General features: G+C 45.7%; 5 protein-coding genes across 5 annotated transcripts in view; 2 read left to right on the top strand and 3 right to left on the bottom strand.

Moving 5' to 3' along the window:
• Window positions 1–26: 26 nt before the first annotated feature.
• The window catches only part of LOC118512931 (protein boule), a 120,963-nt gene continuing 106,493 nt past the window's right edge, over window positions 27–14,496 (top strand). The window contains exons 1-2 of the mRNA XM_036058100.1: window positions 27–180; window positions 11,746–11,763. The gene's annotated coding sequence lies outside the window, so the exon portion shown is untranslated. The remainder of the gene's footprint in view (window positions 181–11,745; window positions 11,764–14,496) is intronic.
• Window positions 998–2,675, bottom strand: LOC118512930. Its single transcript, XM_036058088.1, has 4 exons — window positions 2,149–2,675; window positions 1,477–2,087; window positions 1,230–1,406; window positions 998–1,160 (listed from the first exon to the last, which is right to left on the bottom strand). Exons 1-2 carry the CDS (start codon window positions 2,646–2,648, stop codon window positions 1,958–1,960), a joined length of 630 nt encoding a protein of 209 aa, XP_035913981.1. The 5' UTR covers window positions 2,649–2,675; the 3' UTR covers window positions 998–1,160; window positions 1,230–1,406; window positions 1,477–1,957.
• LOC118512929 lies at window positions 2,790–4,162 on the top strand. The gene is made up of 2 exons (XM_036058087.1): window positions 2,790–3,321; window positions 3,383–4,162. Exons 1-2 carry the CDS (start codon window positions 2,810–2,812, stop codon window positions 3,510–3,512), a joined length of 642 nt encoding a protein of 213 aa, XP_035913980.1. The 5' UTR covers window positions 2,790–2,809; the 3' UTR covers window positions 3,513–4,162.
• On the bottom strand, window positions 4,233–6,585 carry LOC118512917 (integrator complex subunit 9). The gene is made up of 3 exons (XM_036058066.1): window positions 6,460–6,585; window positions 6,193–6,384; window positions 4,233–6,131 (listed from the first exon to the last, which is right to left on the bottom strand). Exons 1-3 carry the CDS (start codon window positions 6,466–6,468, stop codon window positions 4,341–4,343), a joined length of 1,992 nt encoding a protein of 663 aa, XP_035913959.1. The 5' UTR covers window positions 6,469–6,585; the 3' UTR covers window positions 4,233–4,340.
• LOC118512920 (odorant receptor 63a-like) lies at window positions 8,380–10,901 on the bottom strand. Its single transcript, XM_036058071.1, has 8 exons — window positions 10,270–10,901; window positions 10,037–10,175; window positions 9,765–9,947; window positions 9,418–9,688; window positions 9,219–9,324; window positions 9,012–9,113; window positions 8,664–8,819; window positions 8,380–8,563 (listed from the first exon to the last, which is right to left on the bottom strand). Exons 1-8 carry the CDS (start codon window positions 10,507–10,509, stop codon window positions 8,507–8,509), a joined length of 1,254 nt encoding a protein of 417 aa, XP_035913964.1. The 5' UTR covers window positions 10,510–10,901; the 3' UTR covers window positions 8,380–8,506.

Below are 14,496 nucleotides of genomic sequence, written 5' to 3'. Positions count from 1 at the left end.
TGTGAAGAAAAGTGCGGGACACGCGTACCTACGGTGTACGCATGCCGTACGGGTACGGACGTAAACAATCAACATGTGTGACAGCTGCGAGAAAAAGGCGCGCACGGGACATAAACACGATCGCAGGACACGTGCTCGGCGTCGCGAATCAACAACAACGTGCCGTTTCGATTCTGCGTGGTAAGTGTGGGTGACCAATATTGGCCTGTGGTGGGGGTGGTATCCATTTGTTTACATTCCGTGTACGCTCGTGTGGTTCTACCGGGACTTGCGCGGTTGAATTCGGGTTAGTAGGGTTCGCCCTTCTCCGGATGATTGGAAGAGATATTCCCACGGCAGGGAATGAAGCACACGAAACTGGCTCAATGCGCGCCCTGGCTGGCTTGTGGTGGATAAACAACCGAAACTTGTTGCACGCCACGCATTCGCTAGAAAACTGCTCGATTTGAGGGCTGACATTCGAGGCAAGTTCTTTCGAAATACTTAAAAATCGAACGTTAAACTAGACTGCGAAATTAAGCATTTTCTGAAAGTGGGGTTTTGAAAACAAGTCTAGTAGCCAGAGAGATATGTCAAACTAGCAAAAGAACCCATCGTTGAAGAATCTCCTTCACGATTGCCGTAGTCCGGTGTAGCACTATCAAAATGCCGGTTGCTGTCCGTTTGGTGGAGTTTTTGGCCGCCCTTACACTCTTTCTGCTCGTGACTAGTGCCGGGTTTTTGTTGTACTGTGCGGAAAAGATAATTGTCTCGACATTGCTGCTTTCCGAGGTAACCCCCCCCCCCCTCGAAGGAATCTTCCTTCTGCCATTATTAGTTGGTACTTTATCCTTATCGACCTTCTTTTACAGCCACTCATTGAACTGTTGATGCTGGTAGTGATGGGCTTTCGGTACTTCTTTCTGTGGTGTGCAGAAAAGATGTACTTTGTGGTGAACTACCTTTCCGGATACGATTTGTTTGTGGCAAATGTGCTAAAATGAACTGAACACCACTTTTTGTGAGATTATGCAAAATTGTTTAGTGTAATAAAATTATTTTATTTAACGAATTCGATTTTGATACACTCATTGTGCGGGAAGCATTTCGTGTAGTGCCGATTGCGAGATTCGTTTGACGCTTTCCGTTACTAAGGCGGCAAAGGATTCATTGCGAAAAAACTGTGAAAACATTGGGATAGGTAGTGTTATTAAAAAAATTCACTAAAACTTTAGCTAACACGTACCCACCAGCAAACCGATCACTACTACCGCTGGCCAAAAGAGTAGCGAAAATATACGAAGGGCCATGTTCATTACGAGGTAGAACAGTGTTACGCCGCAGGTGAAGAGTACCACCGAGAGCACATCGACTGTTTGCAGCCAATCGGTGATGAACGTTCCACCAAGCATTTCTGCAAAATTGTTCTTCAAACAAAAAAAGGCAACATTGTATTATACGTGTGTTTATTCCAGCACAACTGCATTTGAAACTTACCCAAATTGGTTGTTCTTCCATTTTGAATTTGAATCTGTTCCGGTTGGCGGCGAAGACAGAATAATTTACACCCGATCTGACTAATGTAGCAAAGGCTACTTCGTTAATGCATTGAACCAGTTGCGTCTGAGCTCAAGAAACCAAAGCTGGCGTAACAATTTAAAATAGCCGGTAATTTTTAACAGGATTATGTTGCGGCAAGAATTGCAGACTTTTAGGCGCACAGAGGTTCTAGTTAGATCATAGTCATTTGTTATACATCTGGCACTAGCGTTCCGAATGAGTCTTTCGTCAACTTGTCGCAAGAGCAAACTTCTTTGACTTATATTGAATATCGCTAAATGGCTCTAGATTTATATTAAATAACGCTAAATATTCCGTTACTTTTGTTCTAAAATTGCAATTTATTGTGTTACAACTCATTTGACCTGTGTGCAATCTATTACTACTGTATAGAAGCTTCCTGCTGTCATCATTCCGCTCAGTTGCGGTTAGTGGTCATTTTTTTGGGTCTAACATTCAGCTGCATGACTACGCAAAACATTAAACGCTCCTTTACCCGGCCCGTCATTCGTACCTCCCAAAAGGTGCTCCCGGAACCTGGTAAATATCTGCCGGAAGAAGAAAACCACATTCAAAAGGTGTTACCAAATGTGTTCTCACCGCACTTACTTCACCAATGCATCGTCTACCAACGTTGCGCCCATCACGTACGTCCCGTTCCAAAATGGACACTTGAGCGGTGGTTGGAACTTTTGCAGATATTCGTTATACATCGCACCGGATGCCTGCAGCAGCGCACAACCGTCCGCGTTGACGATGTTGCTCAGAAACGGCCGACAGTTGACCGTTGCCCGTATATCGTCACACTGCTTGATTGCCACCGAGAGCCGATATTGCGGGACGTCCTCCCGGAAGTGTGCCTCACCGCTGACAACGTAGCTGGTCCGATTGTACGCCGTAATGCGCATATCCGGCACATACACGGGAAGATTTTTCTTGCCCACACACTGACCGACCCGGGTCACGAACAGCTTCTTACGTCCGATCGTTCCAAGCGGATTGCCCGGTTTCAGTATGGAGAAGATGTCCTGAGCACCGTCGATTGTTGGTGTGCAAATTATACCAACGCACAGTAACGCACGGAACACCAAGCACGTGCGTTTGACCATGACGATGACCCTGATACAAATGAGCCTCAAAACTGCCTAATTTCGACTGCCACTATAAGCTCTCAATTAAACCATTCTGCCTAATTAACCTGATTATCTTGCGCCATCGGTCTGACGAGATCGAGTGGTATCGGATTTAAATACCCAGGTAGACAGCTATTATGTGTCTCATTACCGAAATTATGTTCCCGCCGAACAGCACTACAACACTGTTCGCGGTGGTAATAGTACTAGCGGGTGGTATACCACTCACCGAGCAGTACTTTTACAACGGCATCAAGTCCGGTCTGGAGCCCGATCTGAAGCATTCGCTTTTTCTCGATCGAATCGGCCAGTGTCGTTGGCACCCCGATTTGGCCATTTTTCTCGCCGATATGCGGATCGTACAGCGAAACCACACACATTACGTGCTGAGCGGTGTGCTGCGGGTACGGCGTAACATTACACAAGCTACGACGGGCACCGTATCGATCGAGATCTGTCAGAACACGACACACTGTAGGCCTTTTGTGGATCCACCGGTTAACGTTGGAGATGTGTGTAGGTTTCTTGACGAGCAGCGCAACAGTTCGTTGGGAGATGTGCTAGGCCGCAGTGTACCACCGTTGGAGTGTCCCTTTACCAAGGGAGTGCATAGAATCAACGACGCACTGGTGGACTATAAACCGTTCCGGTAGGTGAAGGTTTGAATAGTAATTGATGTGTGTTTTAAAGGAAAGCTTTACGTTTTCCAGGTACTTTTCACCGCATGTTAGCAAATTTTGGCGCATCGATTTTGTGGGCGAGAGCGATCGCAAGCGGGTGCTTTGCATGAGGATCGAACTGTTCGTCTACAGCTGGGAGGATATGCTTCCAAGGTACTGACATGTTGAGTCTTTGCAGTGTCTTTTTTATCAGTGTGTAATAAACATATACTTGCTGTAATTTTTTTCGCTATGGGGATTTTTTTTGTATCTGATATTCATGTTCATGTGACATCTTATGACGCGAGCGTTAACGTTTATTAAACTTAACAATATACCCTATTTGGTCCGGTGATCAAGACTATTATGGGTGACGTTCTGTGACAAAGACTCTCGTTAGAGCTGGGTCCTTAAATTGAACGAGCCCAATTGGAACGCGAGATCTTTTGCACGAGACAACATAAACGAAGTCTGTTTAGCGAGGTTCCCTTCTTAGAGGCGTCCTCGTTCCTTGGCATGACAGGGGCTTTATCAAATTTCATTAAATTATTCTCCGGTACGCAGGACTGACTATCCAACAGATAAAATCAAGGAGATCCAGAATTGAAGTGGGCCACCGCCAAGCGATATTGGCCCACTGCAACATTACTATAAATTGCTGACGATCGAGGGCCGTTCTAAGCTTATCAGTAGGCAATATTGAAGCAAACGTGCAGCTCTAGAACTAGCAATTACAGTGACTCTTACACTGTTCTTCACATACGGACTCGAAAGGTTTGGCTCGCATCGGAAGGTCCTTCGCATGCCAGGATGTAACATTAACTTTCAGAAACGTGCTGTTCATACAATAGAACATAAAGTATTTTTTTTTCTCATCAAAACTAAATTATTTCCCGAAATCTACACATGATCAGCCAACTCAGGCTTAATATCTGCGTCGAAAATTTATTCGTTCATATTACAATTGTTACACTATACAGCTTATAGTATTTGTGCCGACTCGTACCGTTTAAAAACTTTGCACACACTGTAGCAACAAATCGCGCAACTTTAACCGAAGACTTTGCTTGCCACCACAGACAATCTCGGTACTTTTCTCGCTCACCTTTATGATCGTATCTTCGGACGGTAGCACAAGCGTCACTTCCTCCGCACTACCCTGCTCCACCTTCAGATCGGTAAAACCATCCTGGGCGAGCTTTTTCAGCAGCAGGTTAATGTCAAGCGTTCCCCATTCGTAGCGCACGGTTCGCAGCTGGCTGTACGGTTGGGGTGGACCGGAAGGCTTCGATTTGTGTTCGTCGGCCAGCTCTTCCCTGGTCGGTTCCAGTGGGAGTAGATCGTGTATGTTGTCCTTCACCTGCAGCAAACCGGTAACGGTGGAAACGGTAACACCGGGTTGCACTTCCTGCGGTACTATTGCCTTGGCCATTTTAGGGTTAAGGTAGACGCGTCCGCGCTTTCGCTTTAACGGCAGCTTGATTACTTCACCCCGCTTGAACTTGATGATCATTTTGTCCGGTATCGGGTCAATGACGAGATCCAATTTTTGGGGTGCTATCGCTGGCGGTTGGGTGTAATTTTCCGGTATTACCAGCACGCCCGGTTTCAGTTCCTTTATGAGCTTGTTCGCTTGCTGGAAGTTTAGGGATGTTTCTATCGGGCAGTAGACCGTCTTGATGGCTAACGGTTGGTACGGTGCGAGTGCCTGCATGTGCGGGAAGTCCGGTTCGGTGAAGATAATGGTGTGCAGTGGATTCGAGCCCCACAGCTCTACAAAATGTACCGCATCACCGAACCGCAGACTTGGATGACCGCAGAACACTACGCAAGGCTGTCGGAACTCGGTGCTGAAGCCCTCCGAGTCGATGTGCTTGAAGTGCTTCAGTTTTGCATTCTTTACCAAGCTTGCGTGCGGAAATGGTTCATCCGGAATGTAAACTTTGTTTTGCTTGGACGTTGAGAGCCACTCGGCTAAGATGTTTGAGTAGGCCAACGAGCTATCGGCGACCGGTGAGATGAAAAACATCGGTATTTGCGTGAAGCCTTGATTGTCCAGACTGACCGAGAGACATTCGAACAGGTCGTACACCACACCGGACGGGTAGCAGGGTATCAGCACTGATCCACCATTCCGTAGCGTCATCATCACGTTCATGCACAGCTCTCCCAGCATTGCATCCGGATTCACGTGGGGTGCTTGTGTCAGCCCGGTCATAATCACCACATCGGAGTACTTAAGTGCAGTTTGATTGATCGGGCGCGGATGTGTGGTTAGTGTGGACGAACCACTGATGTAGGAAATTTTCTCCTGTCCCGACACGATCGTCCAGTTGCTCGAACCAAGACAGAAGCCGGAACTAATCGGTGTTACCTGCAGTGCACCAAATATGTCCAGCTTCTGGTCGTACCCGGTCATTCGCACACGTGCCAAACTTCTGTTCACCGCATCCATGCTGAACAGATGGCGCCAGTTCTTAGGCTTAAACACATCGTTCAGCGGTACCGGTAGCTGGTGCTGGATCTCTTTCCACATTCTAGCGGTGCTTTCTTTCGGTGATGCTTCGATGTATTCCACCAGCTCTTCGAGGAAGAAACGACCAATTTGAAGCGTAGGTTCGGTAGCATAAACCGTCCCGCAAAATCCGGTTCCCTCGGTGATGTACGGTAGCGCAAGCATGTTTGTGTAGTTCGAGATGAGAATCACGTCGATCTCGGAGAAATCGATCAACTTTTCCAACGGTGGAACAAACTCCGGAGCAGAATTGACGAACGCACAACCGCAGCATTCTTTTATCTCCTGCACGAAGGGACAGAATGTAAACAATGGAACGCTACGGCGATGTTCACCCCATACATACCCCATCTTCAAGCTGAATATCAGAGTCGCGACAGTTCCAATTGGGCAAACACTGAAACTTCGGGCTTTGCACCAGTGGCAGCGGTAGAAAGTTCAGGACCGAGCTTATCGAGAGGCCACAATCCAGCATAATCATCAGCCCCTTGTAGCTGAGCACGTAGCACGGTTTTGCCGGATCACCGCTCAGTGCGTACTGTAAGTTGGAGCACAAATGCACAAACGGCAACCATTAGCACTATTTTAAACGTTTCATCGATAATTTACCTACCAGTTTCATCTTAAAATGAGTAAAATTTTGTAGAATACAATGAAATACGCGGAGAGTACGCTTTGTTTATACCGGTTGGTATGCGATGTAAACAAACAGCTGTCAAAACCGGAATCGCCAACCAAGGTGCGTATTGTTGAGGTGGGGTTTGTCCAAGGTAATGCGTAGCACAGTTTTTTTTCGATGCACCGACGGTAGTACAGTGAAATAGGTGTATAACAAAAAAAAAGTACATACTGGAGCCAAAGCTGAAGATAAATGAAAAAATGTACTTCAATTTATTGGTTTTACAAAAAGTGATAAAAATTAAAAACGTTTTTGGATAAAATTACGATACTTCTTGCTTATAACTATTTTTGAATCTTGTACATGTGGTACATAGATGGTTTAACGGATTAGTGGAACATGCACCGGGGTTTAAATTTCAAAATAGAAATCAAAGATGAAAAACGTTTAGAATTTGAATGACAACTAAGAAATATGTGCTTTTAGTTCAGATATTTTTTTAATCCTTCATCATTTCTAACGACCACTAAGGTCATGCCTGCTACTCTTGGCATAGAAGGCCTTACGATAACACGTAATTGGATAGTCGGGGGACGATCCATGTGGGATTTGAACCCCAGCCTTGCTGTGTGAAGACCGTTGCCGGTGTTGCCTCTACCACTGGGCACACTTCAGCTACGATTGTTAGAAAGTCACGCAGTAATGACAAGAAAAGGCCTCTCAAAGCTGTAGAGCCTTTCTATTTAATGTGTAGTACGTAAAAGAATGTTATTTAAAGGAGTGTATTTTTCAATCTGCAAAACAATAGTTAGCAATCATAATGCTTATCAATTCTCAACAATCATGAACCCATTTTGGTTTTAACCTTATCAGATTGCACAAAAGCTTCTATAGAGCTGATGATCGGATCAGTTTAAAGAAGATAAATACCACTTCCCTCTCGTATAGATTTAAACTCCTGATCATTCAGTTAATCTTCTAAAGCTTCATAAATGATTAAAGAAACACACCTTTATTAATTGATAAAAGTCGATTAAGCGAAGCAATCGAGACCAAGCATTCATGCTAAGCTTGCAAAATGATAAAGCAAAGGTCGATAAAAACGTACCCTAGCATACATTAATGCACTGGGATTAAACACCGTAAGGCACAAAAAGTGGTCTGCAACTGCACATGCAGCACATGTGAAGCTCATTTCAGTTGCAAACTTTCTCGTGCACGGCACGCACTCCCTCATTAAGAGTGCCGCAGTGCAAGATCTCGCACTCGGACCGTTTAATTGAGCAACTACTGACTTGTAATAAGGTGTTCCATCTGTGATGGGGTGCCGCGGGAAAAAAAGGGTACAACTGTCGTGCGTCATCGATACTGTGCGTCACAGCAAAAACCAATCACCACCGTACGTACGTCTCCACCGTACGGTCACTGCAGAGATATAGGATCGATCGAGCGCACCTTCCGGTAAGATCTCGGCCGGCTTAATGTTATTGTTAATTAAAGTGACCTGCAAATAAGTGTCTTCTCCTCCTGTCCTGTTTGCGTTTGCTTCCTGCACACGATTGCCTGGTGAGCACCTGGTGGTCCTGGTGAGCTATCGGAAGCGTATGATCCTCAAATCCAGTGCTCGCCCCCGTTATCAGACACTTACAGCCCATGCCAGCTCTGCTACCCTTATTGTACACAATCGGAACTGACTAATTGCTATGCTCAATGCGTGTATGTGTGTGTGAGCGACTTGTGTTTGGATGAGTTTGCAACCGATAAGCAAGCGAAAGTGTGATAGCTACTACCAACCGTAGCCTTCGCCCAAATATCCCACGATGAAGCGACCTCTGCTACCGAAGCGCGTGATGTGTGTTGATCATTACCACGGGTCGGTTGGCTTATCGTTTTAGCCTCCGAATCGGGCGGGACCCGGACTTTGTACCCCTGTCTGTACAACTACCCCAATATCTGCATCAAACCGGTGCCCGGAACTGGGCATTGTACCTGGGCCGAGCAGGGGCTCGACACAAGCAGCGCATTGCGGAGATGTTCGGCCTTATTCCTCTGCCAGCGTCTGCAGTACGGTGAAGTAGGATGCGGCACTCCGTATTATCTGTTGAAATCGGTAGTAAGCGATAAGCGGCAAAAGGCCCGCTGTTTTGTGCCCGGTGGAGGCGTGGCATTGACGACATCGCGCCCGGTACGATCCTTACCGTGGAAAATGTTTCCAGTGACATGGCCGAAAAGCTCCAGGCACGCATATCGATCTGACGCTGGCTGTACAGCAGCAGGATGTGATGCGAGCTCTTGAAACGTTCGGCACAAAGTTCCCACCGTACGTCATACACCGATAGCGGGAGCTCGGTACTCTGGAACGAAAAGGATGAAACAAATTTAAAAAAAAGACGACGAAGCGCACAACAAGAATTGGGGCACGCTGTTCTCATTCTGTCCACATTGACCTGATTGCAGTAATCATGTGCAAGGAACCGGGGGAATTTGGAATCATGGGCGCGCGCGCGCGCAGATCATCGGGAAACGGCAAACAAGCACGATCGTACCTCGTTCTGGAGCCGCTGACCGTACCAGCAGAACTGGAACAGCTGGTAGATAGCCGCTATCAGGTAAAGCACCATCAACATCGTTTGTGAATCGCCCTCATCCTTCCGGTTGTGCACACAAAAAAAAAGCAAAACAGAAGAACATGAAACCGAACAAAAAAATCATTATCTATCGCGCGGGATTGACTCATCTCGTGAGGTACCAACCGCATGCATACTGGCCGCAAACGCTATTACACAGATGATCGAGGTGCTGGTAAACAGTTGCACCAACAGAACCGGGGAAAAAATTTCATTTATCCTTTCGATCAATCTGCAACAAAGTAAGTATCTCGATGACTACTACCAGTAGCAACCAGCGCCACCTAGTGCCTGGTACTAGCAGCTTCATGACAATCTACTTAACTGCATCGTTCGTATGTGGTGTAGTATGCATTGCCGTTGAAAGCACGCTCGCTCAGCATCGGTGAGGTCCGGGTTCGCCGTTTCATGCATTAAATCTCTCAACAAGCGCAACAGTGACGCTGCGTACAGTACCATCACAACGTACAGCCCATCGAACGCAACCACACCGGCCCAGGTTGTGTAGCCGGACAGCGATTCCGAACAGAACAGCAGCTCGAACAGTGGCGAGCGACGCTTGATGGGCTCGAGAAATGGATAGTATGTGTTGTACACTAACAAGAGAAGATAGTTAGACTGCTATGGAAAGCTCTGCTAAGAAAAGGTCCAGGCAGGTCCCACAGTTCGTACCGAAGCTCCTGTTGTACGCATTACCCTGGAACTGATTGTACAGATTGCTGCAGGCCGGTATGATCGAATAGTTGGAAGCCACTAATCCCACCACCAGCGTGTAGAACCGCAAATTAAGCTGCACTTCCTTCCACTGGTCCGCAAGCAGCTGGTTGATACGGGCGAAGATGGTGCCCCGGTCGGCTGCAAACGGAAAACACCCACCCGGATATGTGAATCATGCCAACGGTTGTGAAACACTGATGGCGATAAAGCGAACCGGCCAACCGTACTTTTGCGCAAAAATCTTATCTGCTTCAGAAAGGTCGCATCTTCTAGTGCTTCCCACAGCTGCACAATCTCTTGCTCGTAGGCATGCATCCGCATCACCTTGATGCCGGTTGTGGTGATGCTGACAAAGCTACAGAGTCCCTGCAGGTCAAACACACAAAATGGGGAAAGTGTTTTTAAGCCTAGCTACTGCAGAGCTTCTCTCTCGCTCTCTCGCGCTCTCTCTCTCTCTTACCTGTACAACCAAGCTCAAGTTGCCCAAGTTGCGAAAGAAAAACTCCGTCTGGAGATACGTATTGAGCCAATGCATCAGCAGCATAAAGTAGTACAACCTTCTGTACCACGGCAACCGTATCGTGACGTACCGGCTGGGCCAGATGCCCATCGTCGTGGCCATTGCCCGTACCCAGTAGGAGCTGCGATGTACGAGCTCGATAAAATCATCCCCCGGTTGGTAGTGGTAGTCCGTGTCCATGGCTTCAGTGATGGGACTTTCTTTCGGCTGTCTCCTGTGGTACTGAGAAAAGGTCCCGATTGGCCGGGATCATTTATAGCGAATTGGATGTTCCAATCAAAAGTGTCTTTTAAATTCTATTTCAAGATTGTCCGATATGCGGGACACTAATGGAGAATATTAATTCTTTCAAAAGATCATTAGAGCAAATGAGCCCGTTAGTGTAATAGGTCAGGAGACATCAGTATCAAAGGAAATACGTGAGAATTATGACAGCTTTGTCTAAAAGCTCTCAAATAGAATAATAAAACACTACCAACATTTTTTTATTTTTTTTTCCAATTCCACAATCAGTATAATTTTATTTTAAAAGTGTTTATTTTTAATTTAAAAAGTGTTTAAAAGTTTTATTTTTAAAAGGGGCGGTCCGGTGGCCGAGGCGACAGCGGCGCCGGTCTTCACACGGCAGGGCCGGGGTTAAAATCCCATCCAGACCGCCTCCCCGTACGTTAGGCTGACTACTTTACTACGGGTAAAACTAAGTCACAGAAGGCCAGAAATGGCAGGCCGAGACCCCTCGAGGTTGTAGTGCCAAGGAAGAAGAAGAAGTTTATTTTAACTTAAGGAAATTAAAATGTTATTAAAAACAAATTTAAACCAAAAATACCGATCGAAAGCTCAATTTATTCACAAACCTCAATTGAACTTATTGAACAATTATTCTACTGAATCTTTGCCTGGAATGAAAAATAAATGTTGTACTATTTTTGAACATTTAATCTGCAAAAAATGGCCCTGCGGTCTTCACAAGGCTAGACCGGGAATCGAATCCCATTCGAACCAGACGGACCGCCTTCTCTATTCAGCTACGGATTCAAGTCAAAGATAGTTAAGATTTAAAAGACGGGAGGCCTATTGCATGACACGGCTGGTATCAAGTCGCATGCAGGCTGTTCTTCTACAGCAATGATTCAACTATCTGTCCTTGTCGTTCTGACAATTTTTCTTCCTACGAATGTATATTCATTTGTTTTGTTTGCTGAATGTTAAATGAGACACAATTTCCTTTCATTTCACTTTCACCGGTCTGCCTAAGGGCTAAACTCACCGTAAAACCTTAAAAACTATGCCCCAACAGCTTAATTAAATAATACTTTACTTTAAATAAACTTATAAAGTTACAATGATGCCTTTTGCCTGTGCCATCCTCTGCATTTAGAATTAATGGTTGTTTTTTTTTACTGTTTAATTTTTCAGATCCAGTTTTAACTCCAGGTAAGTGCAATTCAATTATGAAGTACTAACAACGCGCTTTATAAATATATGAAAAGGGAGAAAACCGAGAAAAACTTCTAAATAACAAAAATTATAAGTTCGCTTTAGTTAGGTCCGTAAATTATGTCACTTTTAGTTAAACTGGAACATTCCAGTCTAATATTGGCTCAGAGCTTAATTTAACCCTTCTGACCTCATCCATGTTCAAACGATAGATCTATCCGGTGAACCCTCACCCGATCATACTCTAAATATTTCCATGATCTTTTGCCTACTGCTTACAAACGGTTTGTATGCTCAGTAAAGCGGATACCTGAAAATACCACACACGAAATACATGCGGAGGGCATCAATCACCATCGCGAACGGTGCCGGACACGCACAATCACCAACCGTGCAAACATTCACACACACACACACATACAATTTCATTCATAACCGTAGCAGTTCCGGTTAAGCGCTGTACCGCATAAATCCCCCCACTGGTCTGTCAACAGAATGCATCGAAGCCTACCGAAGTGTCGAAACAAAGTGTGAGTGCCGTGGTCCGATTGGAAAATTCACGGTTCGTGAATTTGCTGCTAGCAGTGGGCATCAGTAGAGATGACGTCTGCCGGTCCGACCCACGGGGGCCAGCCCGATACGGGTAACAACCGTCCAAAAATGTCCCATCCAGGGCACGTGGCACTTGAACCAAATTAAAAATAACCCATGATCGCTGTCACTCACTCATTTGCGTCAATCCATCATAAGCGCGCGCGCACGGTGAGTAAGATTGGTGCGATTAAGCTCCGTAAGCTTTGGGTAAACGGCCCATCGTGAGGCTTTACGATGCATCATAGTAGCAGGCGTACGATGGTTAACTCTGCTGGACTGTAAACGGTCGGGATACGAACCTAATTTCACCTGTTCCCAGGTGCTCTGGTCCGGTGCTGCCAAGCATATTAAGGGGAAGGTTTATTATTCATCAAAAGAAAACACCGGCTTTTCCACTGTCACTTGTGGGCGGCCCGAGGTGTTATTTGTTCACAGGTTTGCATCGGTACGGCATGAGCTCCGGCCGTTTCGCGCGTCAATTGATTGAATGGAACGAATGGGAGACGTACTCGCAAGGAAGTGTACCCGGAATAGTTGTGCAATCAATTAGCGATAATCAATTTCATTACACACATACACGCGATACAGTTAATGGTTGGCAAACATTTGATTTTGTTACCAAGGAATGATAAATATGCATTCGTAATTGAGTAAAGACTGAACGAGGAACTGTAAAATGGTCCAAAAATCCCAGAGAGTGAGTGAGTGATTACTAATGTTATTTAAATAATTTTCTTAGAATTTTTTGTTCATTATGGCTATTATTTACTAACCAATTTATATGTTTAAGAATTATTCATTACAACATTCAGTATATCTTGAAACTTCAAGGGTTTAAATCAGTTGTCGTACGCTATAATACACACATACATAATGTGCTATAATCATTTGTTTTATTTTATAGAAAAATACTTGTATTGCCTTGCCTTGAAAGATTCCAGAAATTTCTGGCATTGTGCTTGATTGTTTGACATGCATGTAATGCCCCACACCTAACCTACATTTGCTGCACGCATCTTTTGGGAATGTTTCTCAGGGATTCACCTGTCGATAGCCAACAAACAATCCACCTGTCCTATCTACATCAACTGTCTGTCATCTTCAGATTGAAATGTCACCGGGCTCTGTTGGTCAAAAAAAAAATAATAAGAAAAAATGAAGCGTGGAATGTCTCCTCGCGGTATGCAAAATATTGCTGGCGCACCACCGTACGACCGATTGAGCGCTTCGATAAGAAAGCGAGATGTAATGCTTACAGAGTAACAACCACCACGAGCCAGCAAGGGCCAAACAGCATTTGCGATAACATTGATTTTGAATTCATTTGCGATCGCTTATGTCACTGTGACAGGTGGAACCAATTTAAACCTTTGCTCTTCAGACCATCGGCTGAGCGCCGGCCGATGGCGTGCTCCGTGACCGTTGTCTAGCTGTTCATCGGCAGTCGATTGACCACGCTTAATTTCGCACCGGTCAATTACCACACACACACACAGTCACACACTCGCACAAATCGGACATCGTTCTTCCGTCCGGTGGATCCTTCCGTCCGGTATCCCGCTTATTGCACGGTCCTCATACATAATCAAGCGTCCTTCCCATTCGGTCAAAGTACGCGTACACCCAATCTGATTGACGGACGGTGTATCGTGCTGAGATGGTCCCCGTGACGTTCGTTCGTTCTTATCATACTGCATTCTGTTTGGTGGTGGTCCATCGAACAACACGCGTCAATTGTCTAATTGGCCTTTCGGGGGGAGGGCTCTTATTATTTGCTCCCCCGCTGTGGACGGTACGGCGTGATTTGCGGCGTGTCAGACGGCCAAAAATATCTTTCCCCCGGATTTGTTTTGGGGTAGTTCGGTTTCTCGCGAAACACAGGTCACACGTGGTGAAGGGAAATTCATTCATCCTTACCCTGTAATGCAAATTGCAAGTCGGCGACGTAGCTAATGGGATGTCCTGAGATGGCAATCGACACCCACAAGTACGGTTGATTGCTGTGCCGGGCCAGCGGTCAGCGGACTGTCCCAAAGCAATCAGACAATATTATTCCACCCCAGACACACGTGTGGCCAATTAACACCTTTGTCCTAGGTGAAATGAACAATTGGGGTAAATGGTTTGTCTCCGTCT

The sequence above is a fragment of the Anopheles stephensi genome, chromosome 3 (assembly GCF_013141755.1).
Source record: "Anopheles stephensi strain Indian chromosome 3, UCI_ANSTEP_V1.0, whole genome shotgun sequence".
NCBI classification, from domain to species: Eukaryota; Metazoa; Arthropoda; class Insecta; order Diptera; family Culicidae; genus Anopheles; species Anopheles stephensi.
Note: the sequence above shows the minus strand (reverse complement) of the source record. Positions and strands in the feature narration are given on the sequence as shown.

Coding starts and splice junctions, on each gene's coding strand:
- LOC118512930 (XM_036058088.1), bottom strand. CDS start 2,648: ATGGTCAAACGCACGTGCTTGGTGTTCCGTGCGTTACTGTGCGTTGGT. Junction 2,088..2,148: donor GTAGACGATGCATTGGTGAA/GTAAGTGCGGTG, acceptor TTCTTCCGGCAG/ATATTTACCAGGTTCCGGGA.
- LOC118512929 (XM_036058087.1), top strand. CDS start 2,810: ATGTGTCTCATTACCGAAATTATGTTCCCGCCGAACAGCACTACAACA. Junction 3,322..3,382: donor GTGGACTATAAACCGTTCCG/GTAGGTGAAGGT, acceptor TACGTTTTCCAG/GTACTTTTCACCGCATGTTA.
- LOC118512917 (XM_036058066.1), bottom strand. Junction 6,132..6,192: donor ATATTCAGCTTGAAGATGGG/GTATGTATGGGG, acceptor CCCTTCGTGCAG/GAGATAAAAGAATGCTGCGG.
- LOC118512920 (XM_036058071.1), bottom strand. CDS start 10,509: ATGGACACGGACTACCACTACCAACCGGGGGATGATTTTATCGAGCTC. Junction 9,689..9,764: donor TGCGTACAACAGGAGCTTCG/GTACGAACTGTG, acceptor TTCTCTTGTTAG/TGTACAACACATACTATCCA. Junction 9,325..9,417: donor CACCACATACGAACGATGCA/GTTAAGTAGATT, acceptor ACTTTGTTGCAG/ATTGATCGAAAGGATAAATG.